Source organism: Syzygium oleosum, unplaced genomic scaffold (assembly GCF_021117445.2).
Source record: "Syzygium oleosum isolate NSW1041296 unplaced genomic scaffold, Sole_v2.1 Sole_v2.01, whole genome shotgun sequence".
In the NCBI taxonomy this organism is placed as follows: Eukaryota; Viridiplantae; Streptophyta; class Magnoliopsida; order Myrtales; family Myrtaceae; genus Syzygium; species Syzygium oleosum.
In genome coordinates this window covers 35,500,792-35,524,349 of record NW_026607485.1, presented here as the reverse complement: position 1 = coordinate 35,524,349, position 23,558 = coordinate 35,500,792, and the positions used below count along the sequence as shown (strand labels likewise).

Sequence of the window (23,558 nt, the reverse complement as noted above, 5' to 3'; positions counted from 1 at the left end):
ATTTCAATTAAGACATTGTTAGATGACCCTGCGGCTTCCTGGATTTGTTGCTGCCTTCGAATTCCAAAGCATCCAAACAGAAAACTCAAACCAAATACTCTCATGGAAGGGAACAGATCTTGTTATCGAGATACAGTCTATATCTTACATAGTATTAAGGCCATACAGATTTGCAAGAACTAGCGGTTCATTTTGGCCAGAGCACGAACTGACTAAAACAAATTGAAGACGTAACAGCACCAAATGGAGAATCCAAAGCACGATCCATCTGTCAATTTCTTATCGAAGCGGGCATTGGTCTTTGGAACAAATTAAGCTACTGATCCAAAAACATCTACTTGGATGGAAACTTCTCATGTTCCAATTGTGAGGAATAACTGGACCAAAGATGATCATGTGGAAAACTATTAATCCTTGCACCTTTTGCTATGAACAAAGTTAGTTTAGTTGACAAAATGTCTGTTAGGGTTCAACTTCCATTCCCTCCTTTATTCATGCAGAATAGTAAGCATATGCAAAGCTCTTGTTCCTTCCGAATGCATAGTGCTGATCTTACCTCCCCATTTTCCCACTTCTTTCTTTCTCCAGAAAATATCATAAAAGCTTGTGTTTCCACCAACGTAGGTATCGCATGTTCTTCCTCAAAGCACTGCACGAAGCTCCAATCTGCAAGATAAGTAGACAAAAGTCTTTGGGACAGTCGCATATATTCCATTTCACAAGCTTGCTTACAATAGAGAGCCTATTTTTTTCCAACTTGCTCAAAAGTATTTACAAACAAAAGAATGTTATCAAGGGTTCACCAAGTATCACCTTCTAGGAACCTACATTTCTCTTCTAATACAAACAACTCAGCAACTTACATGGGGCAGTAACAGGGTATGTACATCTAAGCCTAGAGGCAAAAGAAGGGTCACCTTCAGTTGCTTGGAAAAACCTGCGCTTTGGCCATTGCGTACCCAGTGTGGGAGCCAGCATTAAAAGCACAATCCACGATGTACACAGACCAATGTAAATCAGAAGAGCAAGGCCTATTTCTATCAAGAAACAGACCCAAGTCCTCTGAATAAAGAGCACAGATCCTGGGGCTCATTAGCTCCAATGCATGGAACATGTTGTCAGCTTCTCGACCGAATGCTCGCCAAACTCCCAATTTGGATGAGATCAAGATTTGGATCCTGTTTTGCATGACCTAGTCGGGTTTGGTATACTCAAGAAGCATGTGTGGGGACCGGTAAATCTTCACTAGTGTCCAGTAAAGGACCTCCTCCACTCCAAGTTCACCTTCTGCTCTTGCAGCATATATATCCTCGCAAATTGCCATCAACCTATCACAAGCCAAATATCTGCTGCTTATTATGTGTAGTAAACTATACCAGTGGATGCTTTATCCAACATCTTTTATGAAACTTTTCTATAGTGAAGTTAGATAAGCCAGAAAAGTAGTAATTCCAGATAAGGGTAAATGAGAACTGAAAGTAATCTTGAGTGAAGGTAACACAAGCACAATGGTTGCTAGTTATTACAATACCAGAGTTTTGTTACCAAGAGAACTGCTACAACAGTGGGAATTTGGTGCGGCTTTTACTTTTAGCCTGTCTTTTTCTTGAACTTTTAGAGTTCAATTTTATTTAATGTTAAGCACCTCAAATATCTAAAAATATATGAATGTCATTATCTAAAGTCACCCTAAAGTTCTTCATTATGTTTAAAAGTTACATTATAATTTAGGCGTGGGCTTTTTCATGCCCTTTTTGGCTAAAACACACCATTTTAAAATTGATTGACCAAACTACTCTCTAAATAAATCAAATATATATTATATCTGTCTCACATATAATTATCTTCTGATGTGCATATCATGTAATCCAAACCAAATAATCACTTTCATGTCATTGGCCCTATCGCGGAGAATCAGATCACCACTTTCTCTATTGTATTCGGGTTATTTAGCTTTACTTCTTGTGCACATGAATTCAACCAAAGTCAAACTAGAAGCACGAAAAAAGGAAGAACTAAAAACCTCCTTGCTAGATCTAAAAAATGATGTCTTATTTATCTTCAAATCGGCTCATTTCCACCAAATCTTGAGCATTTTTTAATCTTGCAGGTGTCACTATGTGTTCAAGATTACACGTAACAAAAAATTCAAAAGTCGAATTTGATTTCCCCCTCTGTATTCTTCTTTCAATGGGTTGTTCCTCCTTTCGGTGACTAAATAAAATTTCCTTTTGTTCTAGGTTCAAAGAGTACAAAAGAAAAATCTTTTAAGTAAAATAAAATAGTAAACTAATAATAAATCATTTATGAATTTGCACTAGAAAAAGTAACTATGAAGAGTAATTGCTGTTTAAAGGGTGATTTGGTCAGTTAACTAGAAAGGGTGTATTTTAGCCAACAAAGGTGTGGAAAGAGCCCCGCCCTTAATATATTGATTTTGGAAAATATAGACAAGGCCTTTTGCTTTGGCTCAAGGAAACAACACCTCATCCATTTTTTTGCTTTCTTCAGGAACAACAGATAGAGAAAAGAAAAAGTAGATACATACGGAACTGGCACTCTACCAAATATCGTATTGCTATTTGAAAAGCTGATAAAAAATTAGACTCGGACCGGAATTTTCATGTCTCAAACTAATATAAACCTCAACTAAGACGGACCGTAAATATGCAAGACCTACAAGTCATAATTATTCATCAAAAGTAAGATTCGATTTGTCTTCACACATTATTCTCGAGAACAGTGCACTCTTAAAGCATTAAATTAATTGGCTATTCCAAACAAAAACAAAAAAAACAAACCTTCTTCTATAATTTAGACCATTGCTCTTAAAGCTAACATTCACAATGCAAGGTACACCAATATACATCTGGACCCTAGTTATGCAAGAGTAGCATTATTTTATAAAGGCATTTCATTTCAAACTTATTCACAGTTTTATTGAGAGAAATAAAGTACTCTTATCGAATTGTTTCTGGCAAGCAAGCTTGAAAAAAAAAAAATAATGACAACTGACATCCATCATACCATATAATGTTATCAGCATATATGGGGATCAAGGTGATGAGAAAATAGAAAGAAGGCAAAATGGAAATCTACTACCTGTCACACGAAGGTAGATTTTCATAGGGTATTCTCATTCTCAAGTCAGCACACTGAAGTCTGATAAAGCGACCAACAGCCAGCACAAAAGTAATATAGAGGCCCCAGATGCTGAACTTGCTAAGCGTGTCACCAAGGATACCCTCTAAAACATATATTCAAAAAATTAGTCAACTGCAATTGTCACGCAGTATAATGATAGTTCTCTGATTCACTAGAGAAAACAATCTATACTTTTATAACTTACGGGGGGGTGTTTCTTCAGACACTACAATTGCCATTGGTCCCTTCAATCCTCCACATCCACTGACATCTGATGAATTTATATCGTGGAAGGACCACCACTGCTGTTCTGCACGATTCATGACAAGGTCTGCACTAACTGCATTCACCTGATAGTTTATGGTGGATCAGCTGTCTTTGAAATTCATATCGGTATGCAAGTACAAGTACAAGCCCAAAGAGGAGAATAAAGATCTAAAAGCTTTCCCAGCTGCCATGTATCACATCATTGATTTTAATACTAACAGAACCACCAATGGAGACAAACAATCGAGGTAGCAACAATGTTGACAAATTACTGCAGAAATTCAGTCCACTACCTAGTTAAAATTGAGAAGGGATGGGCTCCCCTCTTTCATGTCATCTAACTTCATGATATGATCGAGCAGTTCTTTGTCAATTTGTTAATTTGATCCTGATGGGTTCAGTTCTTTTATTTCAAGCAATATGGAGTGGAGACATCATAAGCTACACATGTCAATATATCGGTTCCCTGTTTCTCCCACCATTGCCAAAAATTTTTGGTGGAATTATCTAAAGAAAAATGAGTACATGTTATGAAAAGAAACTCTTTGGAGCACATCTCCCATTCAAGAAGTAGTTAATGTAAGATTTTTTTGGCCCTCATTCTTTTGACAAAGAATTTGATATTACCCACAGCCAGAAGTGAGAGAAAAAGGATGCCATGACCGCTTTTTTTTACAGGAAATTCAAGCTACGTCATGTGGAATTCACTTTGCGATTTCCAGAATTCTCATATATAAACCATGCATTTATCAATCAGCAAAAGATTGTATATACAATGGCAGGTGTCCCATGAATCTTAGCATCATATCCTAGAGGGAATTAATTATATATCTACCCCTATTTTCCTCTCTATTCTAGAACGACTTTCACATTTTTGGGCTCAAACCAATATGTTAGCCCATGGATGATCACGCCTCTCTCTAATAAGTCAAGCTTTTGAATATAGAACAATGCAAGAACAGAATGGATCTGAACCATCAAAAGTATCAGTTTACATGCAATTTTTGCTCTAAGCTTGAGTCTCCTGCACCATTCTCATATTCAATTGCTGTAATAAAGTAAAATTGCACAATCAACTTGCCATAAAGCCATAAGAAATATGCTTTAGTGTGAATATTCTTAAATTACACTAGCAACATACGTCTGGCTAATTTCTTACATGTATCCTAATTTATTGAGTTAGTCAGAATGTAAATTGTACACCTGTATTTTCACCGATTTAGTCAGCATATGTGCTTCTTTGCAGTTTGTGTGTGTGATGTGTGCACGTATATGCGAGAGAGAGAGAGAGAGAGAGAGAGAGTATGTAGGTAAACAATTGACCAATGACTGACTAACCAACTTACCTCCTGTTCAAGAGGTCTGACTTCACCGGAACCTGTGACACGGAAGTACCTGGGATAGATATTATGTATCCTAAAGCTGTTGCTGGAGCCATTGAGGACCTTTTGGATGTTTGCTCTATTCGGAAGATCCTGAGAATCAACAGGTCTCTCATACTTGACAAGTTCCTTTCCTTTGGGTCGGTTCCTAGCAAGTACCCAGGTAAACGATATACCCATGTCCATATCGTGTTCAAGGGACTTGGAAAATCCAGACTGAACCGCATTGGGGACAAGCCACAACTCGCTTGCATCAGCTTGGCAGCATATCAATTGGATATCATTCTTATCAAAAGTATCCAAGTAACCTTCAGGATCTAGATCAACGTCAGTGTTGAGCTCGTACCATGGGAGCTTCTCACATAGAGTAGTCTGATACAAAGTTAACCTTCCACGGATGGTCTTGATATCAATCTGAACGCTGGCATCTTTGATGGGATTTGCAATATTAGTCGGGTTACCACTGCTGTACATCTGACAAAGTCAAGGGGGAAAAGTCACTTGAGTGTACTTCATCTACAACAGTCTAATGAGCCTTTTACTGACAAGTTCTAAATGTATATTACAAGAACTGGAAGATAAATAACTTCACGTAGAGTTAACAAGATTCTGATGTCTTACCAGCATTGGGGCCCAGATAACACATATCAATATGAAAAATAGACAGATGCCACTGCAACATTTGGTCATTTTGGTCTGTTTCTCTCCTTGTTTGTGCTTGGCTCTATTTAAGACCGCATCACACTTGACCAGGTATAGGCTCGCATAAATGTCCTCCAACTAAGAGAGAAGGCATTGAATCAGTCTATGCACCATACACGCATGCAAAGTCCATCGAATAGCCTCAGAGGTAATTATGTTGATTATTCTTAGATTGTGAACCAAAGATACTTTCGCATTATATTGAAAGATAAGAACTAAAATCACAGAGCAACAAGATTGTCTGTCAATACTAGAAAAGTTTTCAAATAATGCAGCAAGAGGCACCAGATAAAATTGACTCCCTGAAGAAAGAATATATATTCAATACCACATTTATCACCATTAGCACATTTATTCTACTTGAAATCCTTAAATGTGTCTACAGATGATTTCATGGTGGTTATCTTCATGACATTTCCCACTTTACTACAACCACATAAATAAATGTTGGTAGAATAAGTCCAGAAGATAACTTAATTAACATCAAAGTCCCCATGATTATATTCTTTTTATGTTATTCTCACTTCTCAACTATGTGGAAGATGGAAAATTGGTAAAAGAAGAGAATAAAACAAAGGGGCCATCCTATGGCAGCAGATCTTTAAGGCTCATCTAGAACACTACCAGATATGACAAAACTAGGGTGGGGCGGGAAAAGTACTTGAGTTAGCCATTAAAATGTGAATCAAAGAGTCTGAGTTCAACCTCAAGGCCAGGGGAAGGAAAGGAAGGTGACAGAGGAAGAAATGCTTTACATTCCATTCTCTAGAACAATCAACGGGTCTTACAGATCCAACGAAGACACTAAAAGGTGTTCATGGAGCCTCTAAAACTGTTCCAAAGCTAAATATCGGCTTAATCATCCTTAAACTGGAGGTTCTATAAGGATGGAAGAACTAAAAGATGCTGAAGCAAGAGTATACATGCTTCATCAACTTGTCAAGGGATATCTTTTTCATCTCAAGAGTTGGCCAGTCAAGTGAAGTCCAAGCTATGTAGCTGTACCTCAAATCCAAGAACCAATAACCACTGTTGAAAGAAAATAATAGAGACTAGAGAAAACTGGCATTAGTGAATAAGGACAGAGCAAAACTCATCATCTTATTCCACTATCTAAAGTCAACTGCCGTTAGAAGTTCACTACACTATGTTCTGAGGTATCGCAACATGATTCGCCAAGTAATGAGATTCTCTAGCTACGTAAAAAGTCTCGCAATGGAGTACACATGATGAGATTGATGATCAAGCAGCCAGGTATTGTAATTATAAAATTTCCTCTTTCCGAAGAACAATCGGCTACTTATTCCTTTTGTTTCCTATAACATTGAGTGAGCTTAATTTGATCCAAGTACCTGAGACTAAAATAAGAGCATGGAATTTATGCACGTCACTACTCCCAAAACAAAAGAAATTTGTTCAAGCAACAAGATCAGCATCAGGACACACTCATGTGCCCTTTTATTTCTCAGGGAAAGGGACGGGGTGGGGGTGCGAAGGGAGAGAAATTTACCTTTAACCAGTCGTACATAGTCAAGGATGTGGCTGTGCATGACCAGTCCAGCACGCACCTTAACTCATAAAGGAATGGCAAAGCACGATACAGCCTATAGCCTAAGTAATTGACCCGAGAGACTCGACTGGTCAAAAACTGTCGATACAAGGTGCTTTGATGAGGAATGCCATAGCGTACTTGTATGGCTTGTAGTGACAAAGAAACAGCTTTTGCTACATATATAGCACGAAGAGCTAAAACTCCAGCTTGTTGCTGGGAAGGCCCCAAGCGCCAGGCATACTCAGTTACCGAGTATGTGAAAAGAATGAGACTGAAAAGATAAAAAATAACTTTCCCCAGCGCATATGAACATAGGTAAATTATGCGGTCAACCACGATCATGAAGAAGATTATCTGCAAGAAAGAACTTAATGCAGTAAGAAGCAAATTGACATGTCATGCTAGCCCAGAAGAATACTAGAAAATAATGACTGAAGTGTCACAACTTTAACTGACTGTGCTAAGTAGGCAAAGAATACTCAGAACTGATGTCATATACCAGTAAATGACATTATTAGCCACATAACTAGCCGATAATTGAAGAAAAACATTCAATTAATTCTAGAGCACAGAACTTTAAATTTTAGGTATATATATATATATATATTTTTTTTTCCCACCAACTCGGCCATGCGCAGGTGGGTAATTTTAGGTATATTTTTAAAGTCTTCAAATCTACAATTTAGAAAAAGACATTCACAAACGACCAAACAAATTGGTGAGAGTGTACGGTTGATACATTCGAGCTGAGTAAAACCATCTGCTTGGATTCCTTTGGAATGGACACAATCGTCACCAGAAAGAAAAGCTACAGAATGGTGAAGAATGACTTACCATTAGTATAAAGACAAATTCCTTTGGAAATTGATCTTCGAGCTGAGATACATCAAGAAAATCACTTTTATTTTTTATGACAGATTGATAGAAAATAGCCACCAAAAAGAAAACAGTCAAATCTGCACCAAAAATGTAGGCATACAGATCAATTTCTCTTTTGCCACCTCCTATTACAGAAAGTATGCTATAAGGGAATCCCATTTCTTCAACAAATCCAGATTGCTGTGCAATAGTGATCTCTTTTGCTACATCACTTGCAGGAGTTAATGACCTGTACCATTCCGCGGAAGCACACCCTGTTGGAGGTGAGGCATATATTACCTCAAAAACTGCCAAAGCTACATTCGTCTTTTCTTCGCTTCTTTCAATGCTTTGAACATGAACCCTACTAGAAACTGGGCAAAGATTAGGATTTCTATCTGTGCATCTCTCACTGTGAACTATTCTCAGCAATTGGTTTATTCCAGATTCTATTCTCTCTGGCTGAATCCCATCATCAGGCCATGAACCAACATCCATGGACACCTGAACAAAGTAAGGTGGAGATTCTGCCCCCCGTATCAGTGACTTCCAGTACCAAAAGAAGTTTCTGATCATCATTTTAACCATGTTTATAATGTGGCATAGCAGCTCTTCAACTTTCTTGCTCAAGCTATCCCTGACAAGGATGTCTTTTCTGCACAGAGCATTCACCCTACGGCAATTTACTTCAGTGGACGACGTCCATTCACCATCCTTTGCAGTTATTGAACTCTGTATGAGGGTAAATAGGTAGACTAGAAATAGCGGCAGTATCCCAATAACAAAGAAAGATGTCATTTTATGTTCAGGAAATCCCAACTCATGAAGGAGGCCCGAATCAGCAGTCCAGATATGGTGGTGGATGATAATTTGGTAAAGATATTGAAGTAAAATATAAACTTCCGTGTAGATCAACATAATAACCCAGAAGATATAAGTGGGACCCGTATTTACACAAAGGGCATACAAAAAGAGTGCAGCAAGATACGCCATTGACAGAAGGCTGAAGTTCCACAGGAAGACCAGAACGAAGCAACAGTAACACACGATATCATTATTGGACTGCATCTGGGACCATATATGAAATAATATCCTCCCTAGTTGGAGACTTGCGGCATCGGCACTCTTATCGGATTGCAGAGATGAAGAACGATTCAAATCTGTAAATCCCAGGTTCTGGCTTTCCATATCTTCATACTTTCCATCATCTTGTGTTGCGGGCTCATGAGCATCCATATCTTCTGGCTTGATGTTCAAGAAGGTTACGAGAGAACTAACTGCCTGGTTTCCGATAGATTGGACCTGGGAAACACCATCTCCTAAAAGCTGTACAGCAGAAACTATAGGGTTATCCTTACCTTGACCTCTGACTTTCTCTTTCTTATCTGAATCATATAAAGAACCTCCACCATCCTCCTCAGCCTCAGTGATCTCGCAATGGGAAAACTCAAATGAATGATCAGCTGAATTCACTACATGAAGACTTTCAGCATTCATACTAGCAGGAGAATCATAAAATTCAAAAGGAAATACAGACTCATCGCTGACAGCATGATCTTGTCTTCTTGGCAACCTATTCTCTTTATCCCACATCCCAGCATCTTTATTTGAAATTAAAGAGATCCTTCTCCTCCGAAGCCCTTCGCTACTTGGAGAAGTGCTGTCACAGTTTGCAGTGGGGATTCCACTATGAAGTTGAATTTGCAGGTTGACCATCTCAGATTTCATTTTCTCCACTTGCATGTTTCTCTGGCGTTTCTTTTCCTCAGATTCACGAATATGCTGTAACTGAGCAGTCTTCCATGCTGCTTTCTTCTCTTGTTCACTTACGATCGTACCAATTTGCTCCGCTTCAAGATATCGGAAGACATAGTCGAATTCTTGGGAAGAAAACATATATGATTGCACTGACACAAGAATGAAGATAATGATCTCAACCAGTGCAGATCTTGCGGTGATGCGGAAACCATAATCATACTTGTGAAAACCAATCACCTCAAACATATAATTTACTGTCTTGCATTTTTTGGCACAAAAATCCCCAACAAAAGGAGATTGATATGCAAGAGATAGAACAATAACTGCAAAGTTGTACATCCGCAAGAACTTGAAAATCCTATTTCTCTTCTTCAATATTGTGAGTCTCATTCGAAAGAAAACCAGAGCAAAGGCAAGATATCCAAGATGCAAGATATCGTACTCCAGGGTCCCAGTAATTAAAACTAAAGCAAGCACTAGATCCAAAAGATGGCAATAACAATATAGCCTCAGGTAGTCAAGAACTGTCCACATGCTTTTTGTTTCAAATGAGAGGTCTCTCCATACAAATATGTTTTTGCGTTGAGATATCACTTCTCTGTAAGTATATGACCCTGAAAAGCTGGACCTGTGATCGGCACGAAGTTTTAAACAAGCAAGCATGAAGACGATGAAGTAACTGATCAGGACACGAGAATCATCAATGGTAAGACCTGCATCAAAGTTGCACATATATCGCAGATTTTGAGAAAACACTCTTATAGAAATAATGAACATAGAGGAAAGATGTGAAATGTACTGATAAACATGTAAGCAAAGGGACATCTGAAAAAAGATCATGAACAATATAAACTATGATGAGTTGATTTGCCTCTAAGGTGCTTTGTTCAGTATTAAGAGTGCTCTCATGCAATAATGGAGAGAAACTCTCAACTGGCAAAAGTAATAAACTACTAGGACGCCTTACCTAACCAACAACTTTCACAGTAATGTAAATGTGAGCTTGAACTTTGCCAGCAAACGTTGCAATGTACCTCAGCGTCACTTGATGTCTGTGGATTGGCAGACAGTGTGCTCTTCCAAATGACAAAGTATTCAAGGACAAGAATGGAAGCAAGCAAAAAGACAAGTGCTGGCCATAATTTCCGAATGACATTGCGATTTAGAAGTATGCAAGCAGCAAGAAGTGCAATATATAGCATAGAAATGGCATTTAACAAAGCAAAGCAGGCAAGGAGCAAGGCCACCATGTTTATCTCGAGGCCGAAGAGGTTAAACATATTCTCCATCCAAAACTTTATATAGACTATGAAGATTGTCTTCTGTGTTTCAAATCTCTCCCTCCTCACGGTGATAATCCTTTTCTTGTTCCATTTGTGGCTTTCATTGGCGCTTCCCCAAATATATCCAAAGGAATATTTTTTAGCACTGCCACCCCCAGAGCCTCCAGCTTTGGGTATATTATTTGATGCTTGAGAAAAACCAGAGGCTGAGGACGACAAATTGCTTCTCACGCCCTCCGCTTCACAAGTAATTGCAGGAGAATCTGCAGGTGGCTTGCTTTCCCCGTTCGAATTAGAAAAATCCGTAAACACCTCTTCTGCTGATACAAACAGAGGGCAAGGTTCTTTGGTGTAATCTTTGCTCAAAATGTGAGTTGGTACCTTTTGCAACCAACGGAAGACATTGTATTGAAGGTTACAAGCAGATATCACCAGCACTTTTCCCCTTAAACCCAACTCTAGACCCCAAAAGCCTGACTGAAATAACTCAAAACCCAAGAAATTGGCTAAACTAAAGTTATTCTGTCCAGGAAACATTCCTGCCTGGGCACCCCACATCTGAAAGAGATATTCTGTCATCACCAGAATTCCTGTATAAAGAAGGAATAACTTCGATGGGATTCGAGATGCTTTAGGTAAAAGGGAACATATGACAAGACCAAGCAGATAAAGGAAGCCAAAGAGACTAATTGGTGACAAAGATGCATAGAACACTGCTATATACACTATCTTGTCACTGTGCCAAATGAGGAGCCTCTTAATAAATCCAAGTCCTCCAGATTCCATAAGTCTGGATTCATCAGCTTGGATATACTTGCTCTGTCTCCTCTCATAGCTGTAAAGCTGCATCACAATCAGGATTGCAAGAGACTGCCAAATATTCTGCAATAGCGAAGCTTCTGAGTTGTAGGCCAAGTAAAACTGAAGGTCAATCAACCCCGACAACCACATCTCAAAGGTGGAGAAATTGCTCAAGCTGTATATGAAGATAAAAACAGCAATAGCATATACTTTTAATGGAAACCAAAGGTGTCTTCTTGTCCTTTCAACAAGTTGTCTTCCTATAATCCAACATAGGAGGAGCAAAATGTAGCCAAACGATGTGTAATTAGGTGTCACCAAGTAAACTGTTAGGAGGATTGTCAAAAAAGCAACATATGTGCCACATGAGCGATATACAGATAGAAACTTCTGCCCAATTGTACCAAGAAATGACGCGATCCTTCTCTCTGGAAATTGAAAGGAAATTACATTTTAGAAGTGCAAACTATACTTGTTGTATAAATTAGAAAAACAATAAACAAAACCTTTCCCCTATAAACCTCTACAAATGAATCTGGCATCCTGAACAGTGCATAACTAGTCAAAAGTTCACCACCATATCTAAATAGAAAAAGCCCAGTCATTACTTGCATGCTATTAAAGTAGTGCATAATCAATTCTCATACAGAAACTCCATGGAGGAATTTAGGGGATGTGTTGGGGTTTGAGAGATTTTGGCGGAGGATGGTGGGCTTGATATTATATCCAGAATTAAACGATCCCCATTCATCTTCATTTTAACGGTGCCCAAGAAAGTTTTCTGTTCAAATTCCTGCTACTGCTCTACACATAGTACAACTGTATGGTCTCCAGAAGTCTACATAAGAATAAACTCAAGGAAAAATACAATATGCAGATAGCACTACACTTCAAAAAATTACTCCATAGATTTAACAGTTGTCCAGACAAATTCTAAAGGAGACTACACTTTCAGCATGCTCTTTAATGTGTCAAAAAGTAAAGTTTAACCCCATTCTCGCTGGATGTAAATGAATAACAGACTATACCAGAGGAAGCGTTTCCTTGGGTGCATCTAGTATTTGGAGAAGCATACACAGACAGCAAAACTGATTTGCTCAGACCAGCTTTCAAAATGCTAAATCCAATTGGGGTGCTAGGCGAATGTTGCACAACCGCTGAGAAGGAAAATAGCATATCGAAACCATGATTGTGGATTGCACAGAAGCAGGCAAGCAGGGCAATTTCAAGGAAGTCCCAGGAACTGTCACGATCCAGAAGACCTGCAGCAATTTACCCAGCCAACCCCACCAAAACAAAAGACCAACAAAATTCAGACTCTTGCAACAGAATATAGACCAATCCAATAAGCAGCAATTTAGAAGAAAGAATAGGTGTAAAAGTGAAGCTGGAAAGGTTTGGCATACCTAACTGGGACAGAATTTGCATGCTCAATAAGGATGTATCTTCTAAAGTTCTCGAAATCAAACTAATTCGAAGAACGTAAAGCAGTGCAAAATGAGCTTCACAAAGGAGAATCAGGGATTGTCGTATCTTTCTGCCGATCTCATGGCTCAATAGATACATCAGAAAAAATATCACTGAGGAAAAAATCAGAAAAATGCAAGAATTAGTGAAATTCTGGAAATTTATCTCACATAATAAGCATTACAAGAGGAAAAAAATTTAGATGTTGTGAGAACTCAATTAAATTGCATATGAAAGCATACAGCAGTTACTTACTATATACAGCATGGATGAAACCAGGTTTCATTGCTATGAGAAATATCAAAGCCAACATGATAGCCCGTGAGCATTTTCGTAGTCCCCAAGCAACAGTAGCCACAATCAATACTTTGGTATCCTCTACTGTATTCAAAAGAGATAACTTCAGAAGACAGACTGGAAGATATACCCATTTCAGGATGTTATATAGCAAGACATGACTTTAACATGAAAAGTCTAGAAAATTGAAATGTGTAGCTAAATATGACATGACAAAATAAAACAGGGATATTGAGGTGCTTCTGTCCAACATGGAAGAATAATAAAAGCATAGCATGATTATGTCAGCTTCATTTAATACACAATGCCCCACTAAGATATTATACCCAAACACATACATCAATGGTGCTTTAATATCATAAAACTAGATCCTTTTTGAGGCAAAATGGAGGGATGACCAAAATACTGAAGTAGATCACTGAACTTAAACATATGAGAAATGAACCAGCAATCCTCGAAATTACCCCATTTTTTGCCTTATCCCATAGAGTTTAAAATTCAATATCTTACTTCTTGAAGTATTGTTGCTTCCTACTCAGTCTTAAAGCACTCATTTTGACCCATCAACATCATTTTAGGTGAATCATGATCATATTTTAACAAGCAATATTCTCAGCCAGAATGCTGACCCAAAAGTTTGTAGATAAGCTACATCAAGTTCCTTATCAGGGGCAGGATGTATGACGGGCAGCAAGAATTTCATTAAAACAGTGACCACAACATCAGATACTAGTTTCTCTGAAATCATGACCTGGCAATTGTCAACAAGACTCCGTATTGGCTGCACTCGGATATGATGCTATGCAATAAGAACAATACATGACTCAAAAACATTTTTCATGCAAAGTAGCACTCACAAATGAGAACATGACAGATAGATAAACATGCCCATCATTCATAAGATCAACAAGAAGTCTCCTCAACATTAGATAAGGACCTTTTCCTCTACCTGGAGTGGGGTAAATGAATAATCTTACAAGGATAGGGAATATTCAATGTCATATGTTCTGTAAGATCCTTCTAATAATGTTCGTTCTAAAGGGTTCATCTCCATATCCTTTCAACATATCCCATCCTATAAAGTCATGTCTTCTCATTGAAGAATCTTGAGGTCATCCTCACACATCTAAGTGTCGCTTTTGTGTTTCTAACATCCTATCCTCAATTTTGGACCCCACAAATATTCCTGGATACACATTCTTAGACTATTTTTCTCGAATCTCTCATATTTTAAACCATCACAATCCAGGATAGATTGAATCATGTGCAGTTTCGTACTCTTCCCAAACACACTGAACACATAATATCAACACAATATTTAGCTGAGGGATTTACTACGAACTACTTATCTAGAGGTTTATTGACATTCAGCAACATACTTCCCTGACTGAAAATAAATATGCCATACAACTACAGGTATTCCTCTTCAGAATTTAATGAACTTGTCTGGTTATCGACTTACAGCATTAATATCTGATGCTTCCGTATTTTGCAACATATGACAAATAAAGTCCACCTTTTGCAGACTTTTCAAATGCCACAGCATCTAATTCACATTGATCTCTGTTGCTAGTAAAAAATTATTTGCAGAATGTTGAAAACAAAAATAGCTACACCAGGAACGACAACAATGCATAAGGTCCATGCACGCAAATGGAAAGTAAACTATCAAGCTAAAGCAATTACATTACACGATCATATGGCAAGGATGACTAGCCAATCCCCATGATGAAATAAATAACAGTACTCCTCCACCTCTTCCCAAATTACCTTCTCCATAAGAGTCATCATTTGGATGTCGCCCATACTCATCAGATAAGCTGAGGAAAACGGAGTTGTTCACAAGATTTCCCAAGGCGACTAAAACTCCGAGACAGAATTGAGCAAGAAGAAAGAATCCGGGAACTGGATAATGCCATAAACCAACCATCTCCCAGATTTCCATGTCCTGAACATGCATCAATTATTAACATCACTAGTACCTTCTAAGAAGAGGATGTAAAACTTAGTGCAAGATAGGGAGCTACCTTCCCAAGCTTCCATTTCAAGAAGGCAAATGCTACATTGAATACATATGTAGCCACGGCCCATAAGAGAATGAAGACCAGCAGAAGCCCATTTAATCGATGCAATCGAAACAAAGAAGGAAAGGCATAAACAATGTACCCAACATATGCAAGTAAGCCGAAGGCACATATGCTGGCAAAATGGAAACTCCAAAATGAGAGGGCAAACAAGGAGACCTGTCATGTTCAACGACAAAGTTTTAGAGATATACAACTAAAATACTGAGAAACAAGTGCACAAGCACCTGAGTGCTTAACCCTCGCGCACATATTTCGAAAATTGAAAACTGTAGGCAGGGTATGGACTTCAGAGAAAATCACACATGGCACGCCTCAGACAAGCAACACCTTTACAGTGAAAAGAAACCCTGGAATAATGATATCAAAGTTCATTCAAGGCTTTAGAAATCAAATAAGAACTTTGAATACTTTCAGTTTTGGACAGGCACCATGTGGAGTGTAAGTTGTCCTGTCTTATTCCAAAAACAACTGGCCATCAGAATTGTCTGTTGATTCAACCAAATGATTATCACATTTACTTCTGGAAAAAAAGAACCATAATCAATCACAGAGATGGTTGATGTAGATCTGGAATACCCTCACTTGGTGACATGCCACCTGCTTTTGGTTTAAATACCTATTTAGCTAAATTTACTAACCATTATGTAGATGAAGCCTCTAATGGCTATCAGTTGAACGCTAGTTAGTATACATCAGCTAAATGCTAGATGTTCAACTTTATCACTTTAAAGCATTTTAATTAATATTTCCTTCCTAGGAAATTTTAATCTTTCCAAAACCACTTGGCATGTGAGTTATAGGGATTGAGATTCAAGCCAGTGTAGGAAGTTAGGACCACACATAACTAGAATGGGAAAAGGATTATTCAATTTGATCAATTTAATGACAGAAAAGGGTCGCTGGATTGACGGCTCATGTATTGCGTCTATTTAATGGAAGAAGTGGCATGATAACTCAGGAGTCATTTTGCCTGTTAAAGATTAAGGTCAGAGAGTAGTGACTGATTAGCTCCATCTTATCAGCAACAAATACATCACACAGAATGCTGAATAGGTCAGTATTATTAAAGACATAACCTTTTAAAAGTTTGACACTGAGATGAAAGCAAATTAGTCTTGGAAAAAAAGAAAAGAACTCATCCATTCTAATGTAGATTTCCTTGGTATCATATTTCCCATCCGAAAGAAAGCCAAGAACAGCTAATTATAGACATTATGTTAAATACGAAACACTATTGCGTAGGATTAAACAAAGATTTGGGATTAAGTCAACATTAACAATCGACATTATGCTATTAAGTAAAAAAAGAAACTAGGAATGAAGACAATTATCATGCGTATTATCACAAAGAGACAAGTTGAGAGAATGATAACAGTTTTAGCAATGTGTACCGGGAAACCATATGTGAAAAAATTGATACTGAAGGTTCGAAAAACTGATCCCCTCAATAACACATTGGTATGTCTCACGCCAGATCTGTAATTAGACAATGTAATTCATCAATTATAAAGGTATTTCAAGCCAAAAATGGCATAAGAATCTTCTAAAGTTCATACTGTCTGCTCCTTCAAAGACAGACAAACAGTAGCAGCTAGACTTTGATCTCCAGGTAAGGAGGTAGAGACAAAGTCATTCAACAGATTATATAATAGAGCACGCAAATGGAAAAAATAAATTTACAACTATCACTTCTAGTTAACTATTACCCTCCCACGGCTCGATTATAACAAAGAAGCAACCATCACATTCAATGCCATGTATGTTTTCAATCTCCACTTCACATTCCACTTAAGAAGCAGAGAGATCATGTTAGAATATCTGTTCCAATATCTTTTGGATGCAGTTAAAGGTTAAGATGTTATCCAACTTAAAAAGTTGACATGAGATGTAAAATAACACTACAGTCAATATTATTTGATGTTGATTTTAGGTGCAAGGCCTCCCTTGGGTATCATGGATTTCGGCAGGTGATAATAACTCAAAATTCACCTATCTAAACTTGACAGCAAACACATGCTGCAACAACACATAATATGCTTTATCCATCTAGTGATTTCATGTTAGGAACCTCTGAAGTTAAACAATAAACTAAGATGCTATTCTCTGGGATTGAACAGTTGCAAAATGGACAGACCTGTGATAAGACCAAGATTAATTATACGCATGATCCATTATTCAGGTTGCTTACATATAAGGTGCTATTAACCCATGGAACATCCCCCCACCTAGAAACTTACACTCACTTGGACAGACACAAAAACATCAGAGAACATATATCGCGACTGCAAGAAAAGCCTCTCTATTAAGCAGTAGGAACTGTCAAAGAGTAATAAGAGGGAAAATAGAGAGCGAAGTGTCAAATTTCATCATTCATTATAACCCACCCCCAAAAAAAAGAAAATTACAGTTGCATGGTTAAGAGCTCGGGCAACGTGCGGATGCAGATATTGTTCTATTTTGATTGTCATACCAGTAAAAAACAGAAATGATCACTTAAGGTAGAGCTTTAACTGGGGAGAAAACTAATAAGGAACTGTACCTCGATTCGCGAATAAAAAATGAATTGGAAGGAAGAAGGTGCTCTGTCAAACTACTCTCATTTGTTGATAGAATGAGATCCATCTCCTCTAAATTACATTTGACATGGGATAGCTGCAGTACAAAGGAAAGTACTTATAACCACATGAAAGCAACAAATGCACTCAAACAAGCAAACACAATCAGGGTTTTTTACTATTCAAATAAAAATGGTTTAACTGTCAACCTAACAGTTTTCAATCACGAGAAAGCAAGCAAAATTGGACCAGATCGTGACTTCAGTGAATTCTTGTTGTGAGTGAATATCTGCTGTACACATGATGCTCTTATATATTCACAGCATCAATTATGTTTTAACCTCTTACTGCATATTAATTTTGTAATATGTTCTCTATGTCCTATACAATGTGCATGACTGTGATGTACCCACATTTTTGGGTACATATTGATGCATCAAAGGAAACGTCATAGGTATCCATTCTATACTAGTTAAAGAGCTGAAACATGAGATCAATGTCCAAATGCAACTTTAAGGCCAACAAAACCACTGAAGCATTGCAATTTTGTCATTGGCTAGATGATCTAACATCTCTCCAATTAAATGACTAAATGAAAGTGCTTCTGTTCCAAGAGGCCCAATAACTTGAGTAAAGTCACCCTTGTAAGTGCATAGTACTCCCAAAAAAACCCAACAAACAGGCTGTAAATAAAGTTTTCTAGAAAAAGACATAGCTGAACCAGAATAAGAGAAAAATGCAACACGTGACAGAGATCAAAACAATCAAATTGTCTCAACAAGGAACTATGTTACTGATCTCAACCAGGAGACATTTGATCAAAGAACTCGAAGCTACGTACCATCATATAGAAAAGAACAAGGGAAAGACCAGAACAAATCTTTGGCCACTCAGTAGTAGCGGATATTTTATATAAACCAATGAAGTCAGCTACCCGATTTGATATCTCAGGGAAGTCTACGGGAAGCTGATACACATAAAGCAGAACAATGTTGAAGCCTGCATAAAGCTGAAGTGCCCTCCACCACCTTCAAAACCGTATAATTGCAAAGCACTAGATTCATTAAGAGCAGGCATGTTGTGTAAATGGAATGAGGAAAAAGAAGAGAAACTCTACATGCCACTGAATAAGTCACCTGAATAAACCAAGAAAGTTGCTACTTAGAGACCAATCTACAAGGCCGACACAGCTGCCCACAAAAAATGGCAGAGAAATCCATGAAGGGTAGCTGATTCCCACAACAAGCTGGACGGCAGGCAACACCAAACAGAAAGCAATCCTCAGTCGGGAACCTATGATATTGTAAGACAGACAGGTACAAGAAAATTCAAGCAACCTTGTCAGTTGTAGGGCTAAAAACAGACTTAAAGACTATTAATTCTTCTGACAAAAGCTTATCACTCGTGTGGAATATTACTTCACCGATGATAAAGAATATACTCTTCTTACAACCAAAGTCAAAGTCACGAACCCATTAGCAAGAGGGAGAAACCAAATTTAAGATAACATATAAGAGGATATCTGTTAGCTTAACAACTAATTCTGCTAATACACCAAAGAATATTTTTTAGTCAGATAGAAGCCCACTTGATGCAAGATGATTTGTACAGCTTTGCATGAATAGCAGAGTTGCAGTATACCATATGGTTCGTCTAACATCTGGACTTCCTCAGAAGCACTTGAGGGCTGTGAATTGACAAGTACCTAAAACCGTAGAGCACTGCAAGTGTATATTCCAGCTAGGTATCTGGGTGATGTAGGCAAAGCAAGATTGCGCAAAACTTTCTTGGTTTCACTTTTGTTGAACCTCTTAATATTGACCCTAGGATATTTGACAAACCAAAGAAAGTCCTAAGCAACCTCTCCTTGAAGCTGTCTTGCTCTTGCAAAGCCATTAAGCCAGACCTAAGTAAAGCATGTATCAATAATTGACAGTTACGGCACTAACCCACATTAGCATGACAATCAGAATCATCACTAACTTTCTATTACCTCGGCTCCTTAATGGTCTGCCTCCTCTAAGGCATCAACACTGGACTTAAAATTGCACCTCCTTACAGATGCATGACATTCAAATGCAAAGTTCATGAAAAAACCACAGTCAAGGTTTTTATTGCAGAGTTTCCTCATCTAGGCTCGTAAGAATAATTATGAACAGATTGCATTTCAATTCCTAGGTCTTTATCTTTCTCGTAATCTCTACTGTATCAACCAAGCTACATAAAATAGGAATTGTAACAGAGGCCTCTCCAAACTTGTAGCATTGACTGATAAAAGCCACTGAGTCGTAAACATGAGGACATAATTGGATGAAATAAATTAAAGTTTTCCAGTAGAATTATATTTCATCGTGGCGCTCTAAATATTAAACCAGCCACATAATTTTCAAGATGTCTCAGACAACATTTACAGAGAGTAAGTTATGAACTTGAGATGACATGCTAATTAATTTATGAAGTTGAGAAGACATACTAAATTGTCTCCTACAATTACTCACCCAAATGTTGAATAACAGACACAAAGCTCCCCCAACATGAATCTGGTGATATAATTGGACCAAACCTATTCCAGTTGATTTGGAGAAAAGCAACAATAACTGCCAAAAGGTGTAATGCCAAAAAGTAAATTGCTGAGGGATTTTTCCAGGAGTGGACTCTGCATACACACCAGACGTGAAGAATGTCAGAAAAACCAGACGTGATTCATTGAAAGAACAACACACTAAAAATAAACTCTCACGTCAGGAATCCAAAAAGCTTAGCCCATGAAGCATCCGCTTCGCTCCATCGTCCCCCATGAATAGCCCATACGATAAGAAATAGTGATTCACAGAGCATTACAAGTATGGAAAACACGATGATGGACCACAGCAACCAGGGAGGCCCATGACGACGAAAGCCTACAAGTAAAACAAATGCCATGTTTGTACACGTAAAAATTCCAAATAAAGCAACAGGTGGAAACTATTGCAACAAACTCATTAAGAATTAAACAGGATAACAGTAACAAAATTACTGAGAAACAAACATGACAACAACATTACGATGCAAAATTTTTGCTGTGAAGTGGAAAAACACTATGGGAGATTATAAGAAATCATTTTCCATTAGCATGTGATAAAGAAATTTATGCACCATATGGATTTTGCAGTTGTGGTTTCTCATTCAAGAGCATCTCTTTCCTTCAAATGTCCAATTCACAAAATAAACCCATTAAACATGGAAGAGGAAGGAGGAGAAGATTGCTCAATCAGGAAAAAGGACTCACGTCATAAGAGACAGAAGAAATGTAGCTTACCCAATTTCGACACGTTAAACTGAAACATGAGGAATGCAATCAAATCTGCCAGACAAATCAAACTCCAGTTGATTAAAGAAGCTGCACCACATGAAGTTGATAATATTAATATGGCATAATAAGCAAGCAACCATGCCATACTGTAAGCTTCAAAAGGGAGAGTAATCATGAACAACTTTGCAAAGGATAGAAAAGGAAAAAACAGGAAACAAAAGGACCTGTTTCTCTATTAGCAACAAATGAAAACGACCAGGGAACTTAATCAGCAAATTGATTAGGGAAAAATCCACTATTAGTTGAAAAAAGAAATAGAGAGAGAGAGAGAGAGAGAGAGAGAGAGAGAGAGAGAGAGAGGGAATCTTAAAATTCACATGCATATGTTAGTAGGTATGCTTTCATTCTGATTAGCAAGTTTCACTGTTGCAAGGAGAGCCTATTGTTGGTGATACCCTGAAACTAAATCATTAATTTTAACAGACATCCTAGTGGTGGATCAATGAGGCAAATCCCTGGAAAATCATTTGTTGACAGCTAAAAGATAGCCCAAACAACAGGCAGCTATATCTGTAATTCAGCCCAAACAACAGACTCAATGGTAGTTTCCAGTGGCAACTCCTGATCATCTTTCGGCCAGTGTCAAGAAATGAAACTGAAGAGCATTAGAGGGATTAAACTCATTACAGCCATAGAGAAAGAAGACCATTTATCTTGTCCCTAGTGAGCATTTCCACTCAAACAAGGACGAGATTATTTCTATCCGAGCATAGATGGCACGATTCCTCTAAACTGAACTTCTTTTCATTTGTACATGACAAAATTGCGCCAGCAAAACAAGTACCTCGTTCAGAAAACGCTAACGTTTAACCTACATCCAGTCCACAAAGCTAAAACTGTAATTACAGCAAACACATGATAAGCCTACTTTAGAGACAAAACAGAATGTTGTACAGAAAAGCCAATAGCAACGGGCCTACACAAGAAGTTGCATAAACTTGCGAAAAGCCCGCATTAAAATTCTACAAAATAGCTTGCCAGAAAGGCACAATGAAAGAACAACATTCACAGTATCTCCAACTTCCCCCGATGTTCTAGCTAGTACGTACATTAAACAAAATCGCACTGAAGACAAAGGACCTTCGGCACAAATGGACAGAACTCCTACCTGCCAAAAGCAGCAGAGGCAACAAGACTCCAGAAATGAAGCTCCCCATTGAAATTTGCTTCCCCCCTTTTAACTTGCGACCAAACGCCTTCCTTATACCGTGTTCCGCGAATTCCAACAATTCGGGATTTCGATCTCAACCTATATCACGAAAACCCATTTCATGGAAACTCCTGATTGTGATCCAGCAACAGCAATTCCAATCCCAGAAAGTGGAGCTCCGTTCGTCCTCTGCTCGGGACAGAAACCACATTCCAAGAAAAGGAGAAAACAGGAACAAGAACCACCTTCGTCAGTTTCCCAGATAAATGGGTGAAAAAAAAAAATCAGAACTTGACGTTGCTTGTCAGAATGCAACCCCCGAGAAAAATTCCTCCGAGGGAAAAGAAACATGCGCAACTACCAGTCTCAACCAGAAGTCTACCATACCCGTTTGTTAGATTGCATGAAAACGATGATTAGTGTCGGAGTGACAGAGATTTGCAAGAGAATCTGCGTACCCGGAGCTACGAAGCATGGGGATTTCGGCAAAATTCTTGATTCTTGGTCCTGCTCCTGTTGTGATCTGATTGCATGTGGAGCTTTTCGAAATTGGGTTGTGAAAAATCAGATTGGAAAAGCTAAAAAAGCAACGATTTTTGCTGTAAAGCTGTGGGTTTTCGGCCCAGCGCATGGGATTTGTTGAAGGTGGTGTGGTGGTGCCTTGGGAAGTTAAACTGGAATGTTGTTGCTGTGAAGGTTAAAAATAAAGCTGCGCTTTTTAAGGGAGGGCATTATTGTCAACTTCAAAGTTTATATATATATAAATATATAAAATATTTTGGTCAATATATATATATATATATATATATATATATATATATATATAAATGATATTTATTGAGTGTGGCAATTCCCCAATCCACACATGCCAAGAAACTTCCTAGGCAAAAAGTGCATCTGTGG

At 38.1% G+C, this 23,558-nt stretch overlaps 1 protein-coding gene across 4 annotated transcripts; it reads right to left on the bottom strand.

Moving 5' to 3' along the window:
• Positions 1 to 690: 690 nt before the first annotated feature.
• LOC115680376 (piezo-type mechanosensitive ion channel homolog) lies at positions 691 to 23,313 on the bottom strand. Of its 4 annotated transcripts, none has more exons than XM_056315604.1 (22): positions 23,114 to 23,313; positions 22,614 to 22,844; positions 21,452 to 21,532; positions 20,894 to 21,053; positions 20,652 to 20,809; positions 19,290 to 19,446; positions 18,995 to 19,181; positions 18,138 to 18,250; positions 16,990 to 17,074; positions 15,539 to 15,754; positions 15,282 to 15,459; positions 13,470 to 13,595; positions 13,154 to 13,327; positions 12,776 to 13,009; positions 10,631 to 12,175; positions 7,882 to 10,376; positions 7,006 to 7,401; positions 5,415 to 5,573; positions 4,758 to 5,267; positions 3,350 to 3,494; positions 3,103 to 3,247; positions 691 to 1,328 (listed from the first exon to the last, which is right to left on the bottom strand). In XM_056315604.1, the coding sequence occupies exons 2-22, from the start codon at positions 22,660 to 22,662 to the stop codon at positions 1,193 to 1,195; spliced, it is 7,449 nt and encodes a 2,482-aa protein (XP_056171579.1). In that variant the 5' UTR covers positions 22,663 to 22,844; positions 23,114 to 23,313; the 3' UTR covers positions 691 to 1,192. The 4 variants fall into 4 exon arrangements, with proteins under 4 accessions (XP_056171579.1, XP_056171582.1, XP_030460040.2 ...); XM_056315607.1 differs by lacking the exon at positions 23,114 to 23,313 and adding an exon at positions 23,043 to 23,060; XM_030604180.2 differs by lacking the exon at positions 23,114 to 23,313 and having other exon boundaries at positions 22,614 to 22,951.
• Positions 23,314 to 23,558: the final 245 nt, after the last annotated feature.

Excerpts from the sequence above, each read along its gene's own strand:
- LOC115680376 (XM_056315604.1), bottom strand. The coding sequence starts at position 22,662 with ATGGGGAGCTTCATTTCTGGAGTCTTGTTGCCTCTGCTGCTTTTGGCA. Across the intron at positions 21,054-21,451 it reads GTTTAACGTGTCGAAATTGG|GCTTTCGTCGTCATGGGCCT; the intron begins GTAAGCTACATT and ends TTTTACTTGTAG. Across the intron at positions 7,402-7,881 it reads AATTTGTCTTTATACTAATG|ATAATCTTCTTCATGATCGT; the intron begins GTAAGTCATTCT and ends TCTTTCTTGCAG.